Here is a 16253-nt window from a genome sequence, read left to right on the forward strand (position 1 = left end):
GAGGCTGAGATCTGGGCTCCTTACTCTTTATCACTGGTCAATATGTTATCCTCATTTGTCTGGCTAATGAAGAGCTGACTTTTCTAAGTGGATGCTTTTTTGCAGAAATGACAACTGCCGAAGAGCTAACAATAAAAGAGCTCTGAAGGTGGTGTTGGCCTTTCAGACCCCTTTGGCATATCTCAGTCAAAGGGTTCCCAGGCTCAAATGTCAACATCTCAGCTTTGGCTCCCACAGTATTGGGCTTGGAGAAATTCAACAAAAACTGGGCAATATTGGTCCAACCTACCCCTTGTTCATTAGACCCAGGCTATTCTTGGAGGCATCTTGCACATTCAAGACATGCACATTCATATGTGCATGTGCACATTCATATGCACATTCATAACAAGCCAACATTCAGCTTTATAGCGGTACTTCTAGCTCCACACCCACCTGATACGAATTGATGCTGCTCTTCAGTGGAGCAGACAGAGGCCACGATACCAGAAGACCTCTCCACTGCCCCCTCCCCACATGCAAAGTAGGGACTATGCTGTCTGCCTGATCTACGCAAAGACAGACCTGGACTCTCATCCCTTTGGCATGGGAGGACTCTGCCATCAATTGAGAGCCTAGGAAAACAGTGCCTGCAATATAATCGGAATGATGTCACCCTTTGACACCTTCCTCACCATCTCAGTCTTATCAGGCTGCTGTTAAAGACATATTCCTACATTTTAATATTTTAATGTTTCCCCCTTCTTGTCTGTCATTCCTTCCATTTATGTTTCTGAGCACCCACGGGGCTCCAGCCTCCTTGATCCATTTCCTTGCATCCTTGCAAGGAAAGGACAAAAGTCCTAAAATGCAAGAATACCTGGAGGACACTGTGAGTTTGGGTCTTTCCAGCTTCTTGGCTTCATGGTTAGTCAAGTCCCCTTTCTAACTATCAGCTTCTCAGAGCTGCCTTGCTTCTCCCTGCAGCGGGGAGTTTTACAACGACTGATAGAAGGAACTTTAAGAATCTTAGAAAAACAGTCAGAGTTTCCCTCTCTTCCTGGTGGGGTGCAGCAGCAAACACACCAAAGCCAAATCTTTCTGTCTGCTCTAATTATCAGCAAGGATACAAGTCACCATGAGGAGAAAGGTAGTAAGCCTTGTATCTGAAACTCTTTGGAATTAACTGTAATCCCTTGGCTGGTGGTTTCAGTGATAGGAATGGACACAGTGGATGTGTATTTTTTTCCATCTCTTTTGTTTTGTCTCCTCTCTTTTTGTAGTTTTTGCATCTAGAGAAGCCGTAGGAGACGTGCAGGGAACATAGAGGGATTTGAAATAAGACCTCAGATTCCCACTCAGTTTTCATTTTTTCCCTCTCCGCTTTCATTTGAAACCCATTCTGAACTGAATGCCACGGACTTATTTAACCTCTGCTCTCAATTACCCCTCTCCACCCTGGATGATACCAGTGGAAATGGCCTCAGCTGCACCAAGAAGAATTTAAGGTTGATGTAAGGAAGAAGTTTCTGACGGGGAATGGTATAGAATGGATTACTCAGGGGAGTGTGTTGGAAAGGGTGACACCCTCCCCTGCCACCAAAGTTGGGCATTATCTCCAGAGACATTTCTGAAAGCTGCAAAGATTCTTTTCTGTCTTTCCAGGGACAAGATTGGCTTTACTCAGCAGCAGGGGGATAGACCCAATGGCTCAAGGTCCAAAAAGGAATCTGTGAATATTGAGATTAAAGAGACAGGACCCTGGAGGCTACTGGTTAACTTCAAGCAGGATCTGGTTCCTAGGCAACACACATTTCTCTCAAAACTAACACCAGGGGTGAAATTCCAGAATTTCCAGTATGCTGCTGTGTCCTGTTACACTTACTTGGATGGACAGTCAAAGTGGTTCCTTGTCCAAATGTCAGCTTTCCATAGCCAGCACCACCACCAGTGGTAACACTGCAACGGAAGCCTTTGCAAGAACCCCGGGGGCACTCCAGAGGCTCACAGACAACTTCCTCTTTAATTCTGGGGACAAGAGACTCACCCAAAGGGGTCTGAATCTGGGAGAGCTTCTTCCCACCGTAGGTCAAAGAACCATTTCCACGTCTGGTCCTGGGACATTGACCTACTGCACCCCCCCCCAAGGGCCTGTTTCCCGTCTCTCTCCATTTCCTCCTGTTTCCATCCTGAGGCTTACTGATTTCTCATGTTCAGCATTTCTCTTTCTAAAGGTCTCATTTCCATTCTACAGCATCATTTTCAGGACAATTTCTCTGATCAGTTTTCAAGACATGTCCTCCCCTTCCTTCGAGGTGTCACGCATTTCTGATGACAATGAATTAATCACAAGGAGACGTGAGGAGTGTTCAGCTTTCTGAAGGCTGACTAGAATTTGATGAGGTTTAGGTTCCAGCCCCAGGAAACACCAACTCCTGAGCTTCCCTTCATGCCCCAGCGTAAAGAATGAAAATGATGGGCACATTTGACTGAGCTTTCCAGTCAGCCTTGAACGTGAATGACTCACTGCTGTGAGTAGTGTCTCACAGAAAGTTTACATCCAAGCTTTGTTACAGTGATTAACTATCCTGGGGGCTGTTTTGGGTTTAGCAAAGAAAGGCCTTTATTCTGGGAGGCCCCTCAATCATAGGCAAATCGGGTCAGCTCGTCAACCTAGAGTCTCACCCAAGGTGTCCTGACCTCACAGAGCTGCCCAGCGGCTATAGTGGTAGCTAGTTGAGGCAAGCTCTGGCATGTTTACTTGGAGTTGCTGTAAATTTCATCCTTTGACCAAACACAGCTTCCATTGTTGACAGTCACACCCATAGGAAGCCCAGGGGTCTCCCTGGCTGTGTCTGGTGGCTGCCACAGACGTTGTGAGTAGCCAAATAGAGGCAGTCTCATTATTTGACACCCCTGTGATCAAACCCTATCTCCAAAGAAGATAAAAAACCAAATATTTTAGCTCCTTAACTTCCCTCAACTTTTAAACTCTTCAACTGGTGTGACTGAATTTGTGGTACTCTCACTAGTCAAGCAACCACTTACTAACAAAGCGTCAACATGAAACATGAAAAGGGTGAGGAAACTAGGCTATTATTTAGTAAAGAAGAAGTGACATCTGCTTTAAGGACAGTGGTCAGAGATTCAAACGACACTTCGCATCTCTTCCCTTCCCAGCGTCACAGTATACAGAGCTCCCCACACCCTACTTCAGCCACTGAAACATCAGGATGTAAGCAAAATTGGATGCCTGCCATCAGCTAAAGCTCTCAAACAGACGGCACCAAAGTGTTGCTGTGGCAATAACCTCTGGGCTCTGCTGATTGAAAGAAAACACAATTTAATCATAGGTCCCTTGGACTCCAGCCTTGCCTTGGTAGACCTTGCAGAAGAACAGTCCATTGTATGGAAAATCTGGCCTACAGTTACTGTCAGGAGCTCTGGAAAGATGCTCGCCCTGCACAGATATTTTCTTTGCATGGTCAGGCTGGCCTCTTCTACATTTTACTGTGTAGGGGTTACAGCTCTCAGTCCCCAGAGAGGCCCACCAAGTGCTGAGACGGGCTCCCGGCTTCTCCAGCATTCTGGAAAACCCACCACAGAGTTCTCCCTAGTGTGTTTCCAGTGAGACAACAAAGATAACACCTCCTGTCTGGTCCCCTGTCTCAGCTGCCCACTCCCAAAAAGGTGATGTCCTTGAGTCTCCCAGGAGGTTCACATGAATCCCCTTGAAGCTTTAATTAGCTAGGACCTTAGAGACTACTGAATGCAAGGGATTCCACAATATCACGCATTATTCACTATTTCTGTTGTTGCAGACATGTGCTGGTTTTGCCCCCGCTGAACAAGACACTTCTGCATGTGACAACTTCACGGCTAACCACACTGCATGTTCTTTTAGGCAGGACCTAGCCCAGGGCATTCCAAGCCAGCTGCTACCAGGGCTGCAATAACTCCTTCAATGCTGCATGCACTGCATCACTTAGTCATTTACACCCCCCGTGATCCAGTTTTTCAAGAGCTTCGACTGGGCTGTATTTTTCAGCATGCCTCTCCCAGTGCTGCATCCTCTGCTAATCACAGCAAGTAGATCTGAATAAATGAAACTCAGCAACCAGGGTGCTTAGCTTATGTCAAAAGGAGACTGGGGGGCTTTCAACAGGTTTTTCCCATTTACCCAAATTTTATAACAAGTCCGTCTTCCTGGCGTTAGTTTATAAGCACCACTTTCAGAAGCCCACCAGAAACACAGAATCTCAAGAAATGCCAGTAGAAACCGCAGTTCCTTACTGTTATATATAGCACTTAAAACTTTTCCAAGTACTTAACACACATTATTACCCTTATGAAAGGGTGGGTGTATATGTGAAGGAGAGAATAAAATGCAGTATTTTCACGATTCAGAGGACAAAGGAATTTTTTCCCCTTTCCTTGGATGAGCTAAGTAAAATGGCGACTCAATCAATGATTTTGGTAATGGAGGGAAAAGTGGGGTTAAATGCTCTGAGTTAACCGGACAGTTCCACCGTGGAGACCTCAGTTACTAGACTGGGGATGGAGAATAGAACCTTTAAAAGAGACAAAGTGAAGGTAAAAGAAGAAAAGAAATCTGTCTGCAGATAATGAATTCTCAGGGTCCCACTATTTCAGGAGATAAATTTAGGGGAGTTTTAGTATCTACATCAGGAAGATTTATATTTGGTCTACTGAATTTGCATAGTCACAATATGCCAATTTCCTCTCTATTTTTTGGCAAACATTTCCTGGCTTTAGCTGAATCCCTCAGCCTCCTGTATTCAATTTTTCTCTCTGTATCAATAATCTCATTTAAGATGGATGATAGGAATGTTTTTGGCTGAAGGTAATTTAGTCTTTGTACAACGGAGTTCTAATCTCTCTGATGGGGATCATATCCTCCCAACGCAAGCATTAGATTTGGAAACTAACCTGGGATGTTTTGGGGTCACAAGTAATTTAAATCAGAAGAAAGAGATGTTTTGAATCCCTCCCACTCCCCACCAGGCCCTTCAGACTTACTTGGATTCACAATTAAGAGAGTTCCTTTTCCAAATGTCAGTTTATAGCTGCTACTTCCACTAGTCTCACAGTCAGCGGAGGCTTTACAAAAACATGAACAGGAGCTGCTCTTTGCAGAAGGGCCCTGGGGATCAATATGGTCTCGATCCCACAACCCTGCACTAAACTACAGGTTATTTGACAACATGCCCAGAAGGCAGCTGCTGCAGGTGGGAGCTGGGCTTCCAGAGGGCAATGGAGCCCTGATAAATATATACTTCATTTATTACAAATTTTAAATTGTTTTTCTTTTTCTTAGTTGCCACCTTAGTTTGGGTAAACTATCTCTTTTTCTTTTTCCCTCGTTGTCTACCCCTGGTTGGCACTCACACAGTTTTCATTTTATTGTACTTCAGGGCTAAGCTGTTTCTCTGTTTTTTTCTTAAAATTGTTCGCATCAACACACTAGATTCTGGTTTACTGGAAACCGATTGCAGAAGGGGAGGAGAGTGAGGGAGTTTTACAGGGCCATATTCAAGGTAGGAGTTTGAGGGTTTTTTGGTCTTTCCCAATCTGCTTCCCTATGATGGGCCAGGCAAAACCAGTACGTGCCGGTCCAGAAGAGGCTTTGGGACGTGGTCTAGAAAGGATAAATCTCTCGGGAGCCCCACGTGGCTTCACCCTTTCATACTCACTGGGGTTGATGGTCAGGCTGGTTCCTTGCCCGAATACCAGCTTCTGGCTGGCACTCCCCAGAGATGCACCACAGCAAAGAGCTTTACACAAACTGCACACACGGAAGGCCTCTCTCTCACCCTCGAACAGGAGACTGATCTGCTCTCAGCACCCGAGCCTGCTGGGGACAATGGCCCGAATCTCACAAATCAGGGAGGTTTAGGACAGTGTCTCTTTGGGGCTGCCTTCTTCCTCCTTGACAAAGTCCCCTTTAGCAGTTAAAGTCCCCTTTAGCAGTTACAGACATGTACCATATTTTTATTCTCTTTGTCCGTCAAACATCTAACATCTTTATTTCCACTTCACAGAATTTTAACTTTTTTTTTTTTATTTTAAATATCCTTCAGCTTTTACAGAGCTCTCCCTAAAAACAGCTGGGTTAAAAGAATCTTTCAAATCAGAATACACAAGGTCTCCTGAGTGAAGTTAAGCTGGCTTTCTCCTTGAAATTGGTGGTTTGAATCCTAGGGTCTGCTCATCTGGGACTTAATCCATTGGCTAAGACAGGAAAGGTTAGAAGTCAACGCAGAAACTCCAGGGGAAATCCTGTCCTGTGACCCCGTCTTCTCTGCACACTTATTTGGACTTAGTTTTGGACTTAATCCCCCCCCCAAGACATTGCCAGCACTTGTCTCCCACAGGGAGCCCTCCTCAGAATCAGTTCTAGAGGACACCCACCCATGCACCCTGAAGTCTGAAAACAGACATGGTTTCTTTCTTCTGCTCAGGGAAATTTGATTGAAAAATAATTTCCAATTTTGCAAAGTGGAAAGTATTAGGAGAAAATCTGTTTGCTTCTGTTCTCCTCCTTCTCCCCCCTCCTCTTCAATAGTTTTAAACTATTCATAGAAACAGGCCCTTTAGGGTTAGAGAAATGTGGTAAGTTTCTAATCTCTTCATCTTTTTTTCCTGCTATCTATTTACTGCAGTCCTATATTTACAATCTAAAGTTACATTTCATTTCCATTTGCTGAAGCTTCTAATACACTTTTTCTATGACTTCCAGAACACCATGTGTAATGATAAACTCTATTGAAATGAACCAATTCAGAAGGAGTTTTTAGGGCTGGAGGCTGACATTTCTCTCTTCCCAAGACAGGTCTGGGGGTGAGCAAGTCATTATTACTCTTCCAGGCAAGCCCAAGATAGGGGCAGTGCAGCCAACTGAGCAACTAGGCTTGCGGGGTTGACGTGCCTATGTCTAAATAACCATCTGCTGAGCGTTGCCCCTTGGGGTTAATTGAGTTTTCTTTTTAATCTAGCTCCCAAATGTCAGCTTCCCATCTTTTTAGCTCTTAGAATCTCTCTGACAGGCAAAGCTTAAGGTAAATCTCATAGATGTTTTTTGAATCTCAACCAATATTTCATCTCTGTACACATCACAAATAAAGGAACCAAAAGAAGGATGAATATGACAACTTTGGGAGAAAATTTATAACTTCTCTGGGAGAGATGAGAATCATAAATAAAAATGGAGTAACGTGCCTTTTCTGATTATCATTGCTAGTGTCTGGAGGACTGTACATATCCAACCCAGTTTGGAAACATGGTAGCTGACTGGCCTGCTCTTTGAACTCTAGTTAGCAACTGAACACACAGGTCAGCGTGGAAACACTTGTTTTAAATCGCATGCTATTTTAGGCATAAGGGACTTCACGAAGGTCATCTGGAACTAACATAATACTCACTAGGACATCCTGATTCTAGCCTTTCTAATGTGGATACTAATTTGGCCATGAAAGTAGAAGTTTTACTTTGAGGTATCCATTGGGTAGTTGGTATCTCTTATGAATTGTAAGCAAAAGTTAAACCCCAGATGGCTGTCTGGAATGAGCTTCTGTTGTAGTAAATAGAGACTCCCTCATGGAGCAACATTTCAGCTACATTCAAGTTAATTAATCGATTTGTTTTGAGAATGGTAGGTAGCACTCAAAATCTCCCTCTGGTTATTGCAAGCGGGAGAGAAGGGCTGTTATTATATAAGATTAGAGAATCCTTCCCTGACACTTCCCAGTGTAGTGCCCCTTTTCACTGAGGGGCACAGAAATGAGTGGGTATCCAAAGGGGCTTCTATGATAAGCTCAGCCACGGCAAGGATGAAAAAGTCCCAGTCAGAAACGTAGTGGTTAACAGCATCCTGGGGCATTTTTTTCAGCAGTTCATGATCTTTCTGACTATTTTGAATATTTGCTTTCAATCTTACCCTTTCCCTAAATATCAGCTTGTGATCAGCGTCAGCACCAGAAAATCTTACATGGCTTTACTCAACTTGGTGTGGCTCCAAGAATTTGAGAATTATGGGGATTAGACAATTTCTTCCCCTAATTGCACCAACACGGAGGCCTTGGGAAGACAAGTAGCTCACCCGAGAGTGGTCACTCACTCGTTTATAACAATAGGCTGTATCTCACCGTTTTCCTTTGGGTCGGGTTGCATTGCCCACCCTACGTTGCTATGTACTTTAGTCTAATAGATCCTTTCTTCCTAACTGCTTTCTGCCCGACACATTAAAACTTTAGTTCAGATTCCATTTGTCAGACACACATCTCCAACAACAACAAAAACCAGCTTTTAACATTTCCAAGGGCTTAAAGGTGTTGAAGAAACAGCCCTAAAGGGGCTCCATCAGAGGCTGCTCTCATTATCATGTTCGCCAGAAAGACCTGTGGCACCAAGTCCCCAAAGATGCTAATCACTGGATGAGGAATTCAGTGACCTTTCACTGAATTTCTAAGAATCGTGGCTTATGTTTAGAAACAAGCCATCTTCTTTAAAACATACCTGGTCTAACACTCAGGTCGTTCCTCTTCCGAATGTCAGCTTATTAGTGGCTGTGGTACCACATGAAGACACGAGACTCTGCAAAAACTTAGCTGCCCAAACTCCCCTTACTACCTACTTAAATGTTTATCTGTCATCCAAGAATCCCCTTGATAAAAGCGCTTTTTATAATGAGGGTCTGGTGGTAAAGTTTATGGACCTTCTGCGGCCCTCCTTCTTCCTTGTCACTTAGTTGGAAATGTGCCAACCTTCCCTCACAGCATGCCTGCTCTGGTAAAACAGGAGTAGGAACTGCCTCCCTCATTTAACAGAGGGAGACACGAGAGGCTCAGAGGGTTCATTGATTTTCTCTTAGTCCCATGGAAAATTCTACCAGTTCTAATACGAAATTAAACTTTCTATCAGTCTGACTCCTTAGTTTAATGCTGCAGTAGCACTGTCACTCTGGTTTATTAGATAAAATAGCACGTGAGGGTAAACAGCAGAGTCCCACGGGAGGTAGGTACACATCAACGGCTGTTTCAGTTGGAATCCACCAATGGGGCTGCCATGGTTTGGACTTGCGTTATAAAAGAAAATGGAAAATTTAGGAATCAGGGTTCCAGAGAGAAATTTGGAAGCATTAGTTATTCAGACTTACATGGGCTTACTGTCAGTTTCGTTCCCTTTCCAAAGAAGAGTCTTTCAGATCCGCCCTGAGTTACACCCTCACAGACTGCTTTGCAAATACTGCCAAGGCCCTTCCACCAGGTGCTGGGAACCCCGGCTCCTCCCGCTTTCCCAGAGGAAGCACAAAGGCAGAAACACAATGTTGTGCAATTACACAGTTAAATGGTCATTCCTGAAAAGGGGGTGGGGAGGACCATGGAAACAATTTAATCCATCTTTACCTAACGTTAGATTACCTTCATTAATTGACTGATTAGCTTAGTTGGTAGGCAGTTGCAATTAATTGGAATAGCTCAGGCTTTGGGGTCAGACAGACTTGGGTTTGAAACCCAGGGCGAGTCCCTTAACTTGCTGCCCCTCACTTCCCCTACCTGTAAAGTGGGGAGAATGACCCCGCACTGTGATGCTGCTGTACAGACTAGGATCTGTAGGTGGGTTGCAGTGGTCCTGCTGCTTGATCTCTGGCTTGCTTAGCTGAGAGCACACTTCTTAGGGATTATTTTAGCAACTCTAGAGACCAAAGTGTCAGTGATTTCCCGCCCAAACATGATCCCCCCAACTGGTAAACATTTAGCTCTGGAAGCTGAGTCTCAAGAATTAAATTCCAGGCCCTCTCTCTCACTGAGTCAATCTGAAGAAGTTGCTCAACCTCTCCCTGTGCTTCTATAAAAATATAAAATATAAAAATTAAAAAAGTTCCCTTCTATAAAATGAGGATAATAACAGCACTTAACCCACATAGCTGATATAAGGGTTCACTGTGGTAATGGATCGAAAGCATGCAGCACATTGCCTAGCACATAGTAAGCAATTAATAAATCATCATTATTTTCCTCCCCAGAAGGCAAACACATGGACAATGTTCCTCTTTTCACAATGACCTAAAAATCCTAAAGTCCATGGGTACTTCTCTTCCTCTAACTGGTAAACCAGCAGAGCTGTGAGGGCAACAGAAGAACCACCAAGCAGTTTGATGAGGAGGGTAAGTGATTCTGTGAGAATTTAGCAAAAGCTGTATCCAGCTGCACCTTCATGGATGGACCGTTTTGGGGGATGTGGAGAGGGTATCTTTTAGCCAGGCAGGATTTAAATATGAGCGGAGATGGGCCAGGAAGCCACATCCCCATCAGTCACTGTAAAAAGGATCTTATATCATTTTCAAAAAGAGGGTTCAGTGCTGTCCTCCACTTACCAAGATGCACTGTGAGCTGAGTCCCTTTCCCAAATGTCATTTTAGAGCCACTGGTTTGCTGAACACAATGCTGAGGGGCTTTGCAAAAACCTGTGGGGTTAATTTAAGGAACCCAGCTTTGCAGAGCTTCCCAAGAACTAAACATTTCCTTCAGCCTCCAAGCTTTTAAGACAGGATAAGTGATGGTGTCTCTCTTTGTGGTAGCCCAGAGCTTCAGAGCTGAGAGATATGTCCAGAGATGATTGCCACTTTAAGATACAGGAAGGCTCAGCACGCCGATTCTGTACACACATTCTGTGGTTCAAAGTAATTGCATAGCTGATGCAATCTATCATAGAATATAAAATCCCACTGGGAGAGAAATTAGCTCTGTGGAATTTATAGGTAGTGTTTGATGGTCACAGTCAATTGTCTGAAGACAAGACCAGCATTTTCATTTTGGCTTTTTGCATCTCTGCCTCAGTCTGCAGGTGGCTGCACCTTTCCCCTCATATCAAGTTTAGCTGTTCTGACTTTAGCCACCTTTCCCCCGCAAACAGGTATGCGATGATTTTATCTCCCTTTAGAACTCTGTGGTTCTGTTTTGAGCTCGCTAAGTCTTGGATAAAGAATGTTTGGGGTTCAAATGAAGTTGCTCAGTCAAGAACCATGATGTTTTCTTTCCCTTGGGTCTGGCCTGGTCCAGAGCCATGAGCTGTCTTGGCTTTGCCCTGGACCAGGCTCAGCTGCGAGACAATGAGCAAGTTCACAAACCTCTCTGAGTTTCACTGTCCTCATTTGCAAAATCAAAGAAGTGAGTTTGGTGGTCTTTATGGACTCTCTGAGCTGTTAGGCTTTGATTTGATTCTCTGGACCTAATCTATCCAAAAATGCTGTGCAAATGTATTTTTTTCCCTCAGCGTGTCTAGTCTTTCTCCCTATTTCCTAAACAAAATAAAACAAATAAGCAGAGAATAGAAAAGTAGGTCTCTACTTATTATACAGGGAAATAAAGATTTCCAAGCCTACCGTCTGCCTTAACATTAGATCTTTTTAGACGTTTGAAGTCAAAATTTTGGAACCAAATCCTCAGGGAGAAGTGTTCTTTCTTTGGAGCTTCCAGATAATTCAAAAACCAAACCAAATAAACTGACACCTTTGGTTTAAAGCTAGTACTTACTAAGTTTCACTCTCACTTTGAGTCCTGGTTCCGAGTGTAAATTTCCTGTTTCCTTCCTTCCCGCAGGAGCTGAAGCCTTTACATAAACTACAGGCTCTTGCTTACCCACAGGAAAAGTGATTTGATACTTAGTCTTTTCCCAACGGATAAGGGAATTCATCATCTAGCCAAAGGTGTCAGCTCTCTGGTTGCTAGATGTTAGATGCTGAGGGGGTTTTGTTAACACTACGTCTGAAATGGAGGTACTCACCCAGGCTTACAATTAACTGAGTCCCCTTCCCAAAAGTGGGTTTCTCAGTGCTCTTCACACAGTGCCTGGGCCCTTTACCAAAAGTCCCTCTTAGTGCTGGGCTGTGACTTCCCCTTCTCTGATGCAGCCTGTCTCTAGTGTGATTAGGGGCACAGTGGGGGGCCAGCTTCATGAGCAAGGTCACTTAGGGTTGCCCCTCTCTTACGAATGCAGCCCAGGACTCAGGCCATAAGCAAAGCAGGACCAACCATGATGGGGGGGGTCGTCCAAAGTTCTTTTCTGGCTTCCTGGGCAGCTGAGACCCCTGTATCCTGACTATCTCGCAGGCAATTTCTTATTGCCCACCCTGTTGTACAGATCAATAAAAACCATAACTGCCTGGTGGTTCATCGTTAGTTTTGACCTACAAAAGGAAAGGAGACCCCTGTGGGCATCAAGGATAGGAGGGATGCCAGCCCCCCTTTTCCATTATTGGAAAGACAAAAAGTACCACTTCTTCCTATGTTGATGGCGAGCGTAATTTCAGAAATGTATGATTGATTCTTGAAAAGCTCTCCCTCCATACACTTAATAGATCAAGAAAATTTACAGTTGGGAAGAGAAACCTGCCCTACAAAATAATGAAATATGTGCTAAAGCCAATCATAAAATAACATTTTTGATTATCTTTTGTATTAGATTATCCATGCTGTTGTGTACATTTCTTTCTCCCCTGAAGCTAAGCTACTTACTCAGGGCCACAGTTAACTGTGTCTGGGTCTCAAAGGTAAATCTGCTGTCGTTGTTCATCCATTGACAAAACCCCTCCTGCCTTAGGGCAATGATACCATCTCCTCAGAAGCTGGCCCAGATGATCCCTGGGAAAAACTGTGGGCACTTAATAAATATTTGTTAAATTGAATTGAATTGTAGTAAACATTAATCTTTTGTTCCTATTCCTTAAGGAACCCTTGAATAACTCTCTGACAATTTTCAGATGAAAAAAAATTAATTCTGCCAGATATTACTTACTGAGTTTCAAGATTACTCTAGTCTTGGCTCCAAATGTCAGTTTCCTGTTAACCCAATTCCCACAGGAGTGAACACCTTTACAAAAAACAGAAGCATCAGCATGGTTGAAAGGGATGTGGCATCAACTTTGTTCTCCTTCCTCACTAGTCGGAGACAGCTCTCTGTCCGCCACAGGTACCCTATCTTTCCTGGGAAAGGTCTGCCCTCCTTCCCTCTGTCAGGGCAGAGGTAGGAGGGGGCAGAGTAGATTTCAGGGATGAAGATGATAAATAAGATATCGAAATGTTATCACACTATGCAGAGACTTCTTCTTCTTCTTCTTCTTTTTTTGCCAAATTAATGTTTTTTTTGTTTTGTTTTGTTTTTCTCCCCAAAGGCTGTTTTCAGCACTTTCTCTCTCCCAGATGCAATAATAACTGGATTCCAAGTTGGTGTCTGGGCACAAACCTCCAGGCTCTGATGAGTCACACATATTTCATCAAGAAATGATGCTACCTCCCACTGAAGAAGTGTGCTTTGCTTTTTCCCCTTGCTGGGCAATGAGGAGTTCAAGCAACATGCAGAGGGGAATATAAACCCATAACTCTCTCAGGATAGATCTGCAGCTTCAAACATTAGCATCCTAGAATGCAAGACCTGGAAGGGAACTTAGCAGCTGCCGGGGCCAATGTCCTCAGTTTAAAGATGAAGAAGCCCAGGCCCTGAGGGGTAAAGTTGCTCAAGCCCATGCCAGTAGATAGAGGCAGAGCTGAGGCTAGAACACAGAAAACCTAAGTCCCAATCCTGCCTTCTTCCTTCCTGTGACTCAGGAGAACAGGGATCTTCCCTGGGTAGTCCCCATCCTTAGTGGCTCTCCTGGCCAGCCCAGGTATGATTATCTCTGTTAAGCAGTGAATAAGCCACACAAGGGAAATGTTTGGTTTCAGTGCAGTGTTTAAAATTTTAAAGAGTGGTATAGAACATCTTAATTCATTTTCAAAATTTTATTTCTTAGGCTGCAGGCCACAGCAATTGATAGTGGGGGAAATGGCCTGTGAGGTCTCAGGGAAGCCAAGGGAAAGATAGAGATTTAGAAATTTGTCCTTTACCAAAAGGATAACCCAACAGAGAGTTGGCTCTGATTAGTCTTTCTCTGCAGGACTCATTACAGGACTGACATCTAGAGCAGGGGTCTTGGCACACACAAAGTGGTGTCAAAAATATCTGTGGCAGGGCTTCCCTGGTGGCGCAGTGGTTGAGAGTCCGCCTGCCGATGCAGGGGACGCGGGCTCGTGCCCCGGTCCGGGAAGATCCCACATGCCACGGAGCGGCTGGGCCCGTGAGCCATGGCCGCTGAGCCTGCGCGTCCGGAGCCTGTGCTCCGCAACGGGAGAGGCCACAACAGTGAGAGGCCCGCGTACCGCAAAAAAAAAAAAATCTGTGGCAGATATTGCTAATAACACATCACACCTCTCCTCTGAGTCTAGATGTGGCCTCAGTTCTTTTTCTTAATTGAAGTATAGTTGATTTACAATATTGTGTTAGTTTCAGGTATACAGCAAAGTGATTCAGTTCTCTCTCTATGTATATATATATATATATATATATATATATTTCTGATTTTTTTCATTATAGGTTATTATAATATATTTCCCTCTGCTATACAGTAAATCCTTGCTGTTTATCTATTTTACATATAGTTCACAATCCTTCTTAAAACTGTGCTCCAGATAGCTACTACCAACTGCTAGCCCTTGGTAATTGAGATATAACCTGTTTGCCCTCATGCCTGGGGAATAAATGGAGAGAAGATCCTGCCGATGGCTTGAGAAATCTGGTTGGCAAGGGTCAGGCCAGGTCCCACACAGACCCATCATGAAAGGTATCACTCACCTGGCTGGACCAAGACTGTTCCTTCCATAGGCTGCTCCAGAGGTGGCAACAGTAAAACCATGGAGTATCTCTTTGCCCTCACAGCTTGCTTTCGAACGCAGGCTTTGGGAAACAAACCGAGGTAGCGTTCTTCGTGGCTTACTCTTGCCTAAAGAGCCTTCAGCAAGATTTTTCCCCCAAACAGAGGTCCTGGGGGTGGAAGACATCTACTGGACCTTGGTCCCTCCTTGGCATGCTTCTTCTTATCGATCGACCCAGGTCTGTCCTGGGGGTCCTGGAATGGAATGTGGCACAGGAAGAAAGTGATGCGGAAACGCTTTCTCTAGACCACTCACTCCCGTTGTCACACATTCAGATATTTCTAAGCTTTTCCTTTTAATCACATTTCTATTCTTTCATAAAAAAGAGATATGTTTGTCTATATCCATCCAAAGACATTTCCCTGTGTCCTTTACTCTTGCAGTAGGCTTTTGTTTGACAGGGAAATGCCCATCAACCCTTGTTGGGTGCTATCTCATGTCCTCGAAGACAGTACTCTGAGTGACTGGGGAGGATGGGGCCTTTGGGCCAACAGAGCAGCACCTGGCAGTGTCAGGGCTGAAAGGGGATCGGGGAACAGAAGCAGCAACTTTGACTTAAGTTCGGAACAAAGAATATTTTCTTCCCCTGACCTATTTTCTGCCAACCTCTAGTATGACCCATTTATGGAGATGGGCTAATTAGAACAGCAGAGGGCGCTGTAAGGTCAGAAACAAAGCTGCCCGCCTCAGAAGAAACTGGGAGAAAAGTCCCTTTTTTTGAGTGATAATAGTGATCAAGGTCCAAGCCTGGGAGGAGAGTGGCTTGTTTACCAAATCCCTGGGACCCCGCCAGGCCTGAAGGCCTCTGTATATTTATTTTAAACTTTTATTTATTTAAAATTTTTTTAACATCTTTATTGGAGTATAATTGCTTTACAATGGTGTGTTAGTTTCTGCTTTATAACAAAGTGAATCAGTTATACATATACATATGTTCCCATATCTCTTCCCTCTTGCGTCTCCCTCCCTCCCACCCTCCCTATCCCACCCCTCCAGGCGGTCACAAAGCACCGAGCTGATCTCCCTGTGCTATGCGGCTGCTTCCCACTAGCTATCTACCTTACGTTTGGTAGTGTATATATGTCGATGCCTGTCTCTCGCTTTTTCACAGCTTATCCTTCCCCCTCCCGATATCCTCAAGTCCATTTAGTAGGTCTGTGTCTTTATTCATGTCTTACCCCTAGGTTCTTCATGACACTTTTTTTTAAATTCCATATATATGTGTTAGCATATGGTATTTGTCTTTCTCTTTCTGACTTACTTCACTCTGTATGACAGACTCTAGGTCTATCCACCTCATTACAAACAGTTCAATTTCGTTTCTTTTTATGGCTGTGTAATATTCCATTGTATATATGTGCCACATCTTCTTTATCCATTCATCCAATGATGGACACTTAGGTTATTTCCATCTCTGGGCTATTGTAAACAGAGCTGCAGTGACTATTCTGGTGCATGACTCTTTTTGAATTATGGTTTTCTCAGGGTATATGCCCAGTAGTGGGA

General features: G+C 44.1%; 1 protein-coding gene across 2 annotated transcripts in view; it reads right to left on the reverse strand.

The window, feature by feature from the left end:
* The window catches only part of LOC132518105 (T cell receptor alpha chain MC.7.G5-like), a 357885-nt gene that overhangs the window by 63714 nt on the left and 277918 nt on the right, over positions 1-16253 (reverse strand). Inside the window, exon 3 of one of the 2 annotated variants that reach the window (XM_060146120.1) lies at positions 5020-5083. The exons of the other annotated variant lie outside the window; for it this stretch is intronic. Within the exon in view, the coding sequence (XP_060002103.1) occupies positions 5020-5083 (64 nt within the window). The remainder of the gene's footprint in view (positions 1-5019; positions 5084-16253) is intronic. 2 annotated transcript variants of the gene reach the window in all.

Source organism: Lagenorhynchus albirostris, chromosome 1 (genome assembly GCF_949774975.1).
Source record: "Lagenorhynchus albirostris chromosome 1, mLagAlb1.1, whole genome shotgun sequence".
NCBI lineage: Eukaryota > Metazoa > Chordata > Mammalia > Artiodactyla > Delphinidae > Lagenorhynchus > Lagenorhynchus albirostris.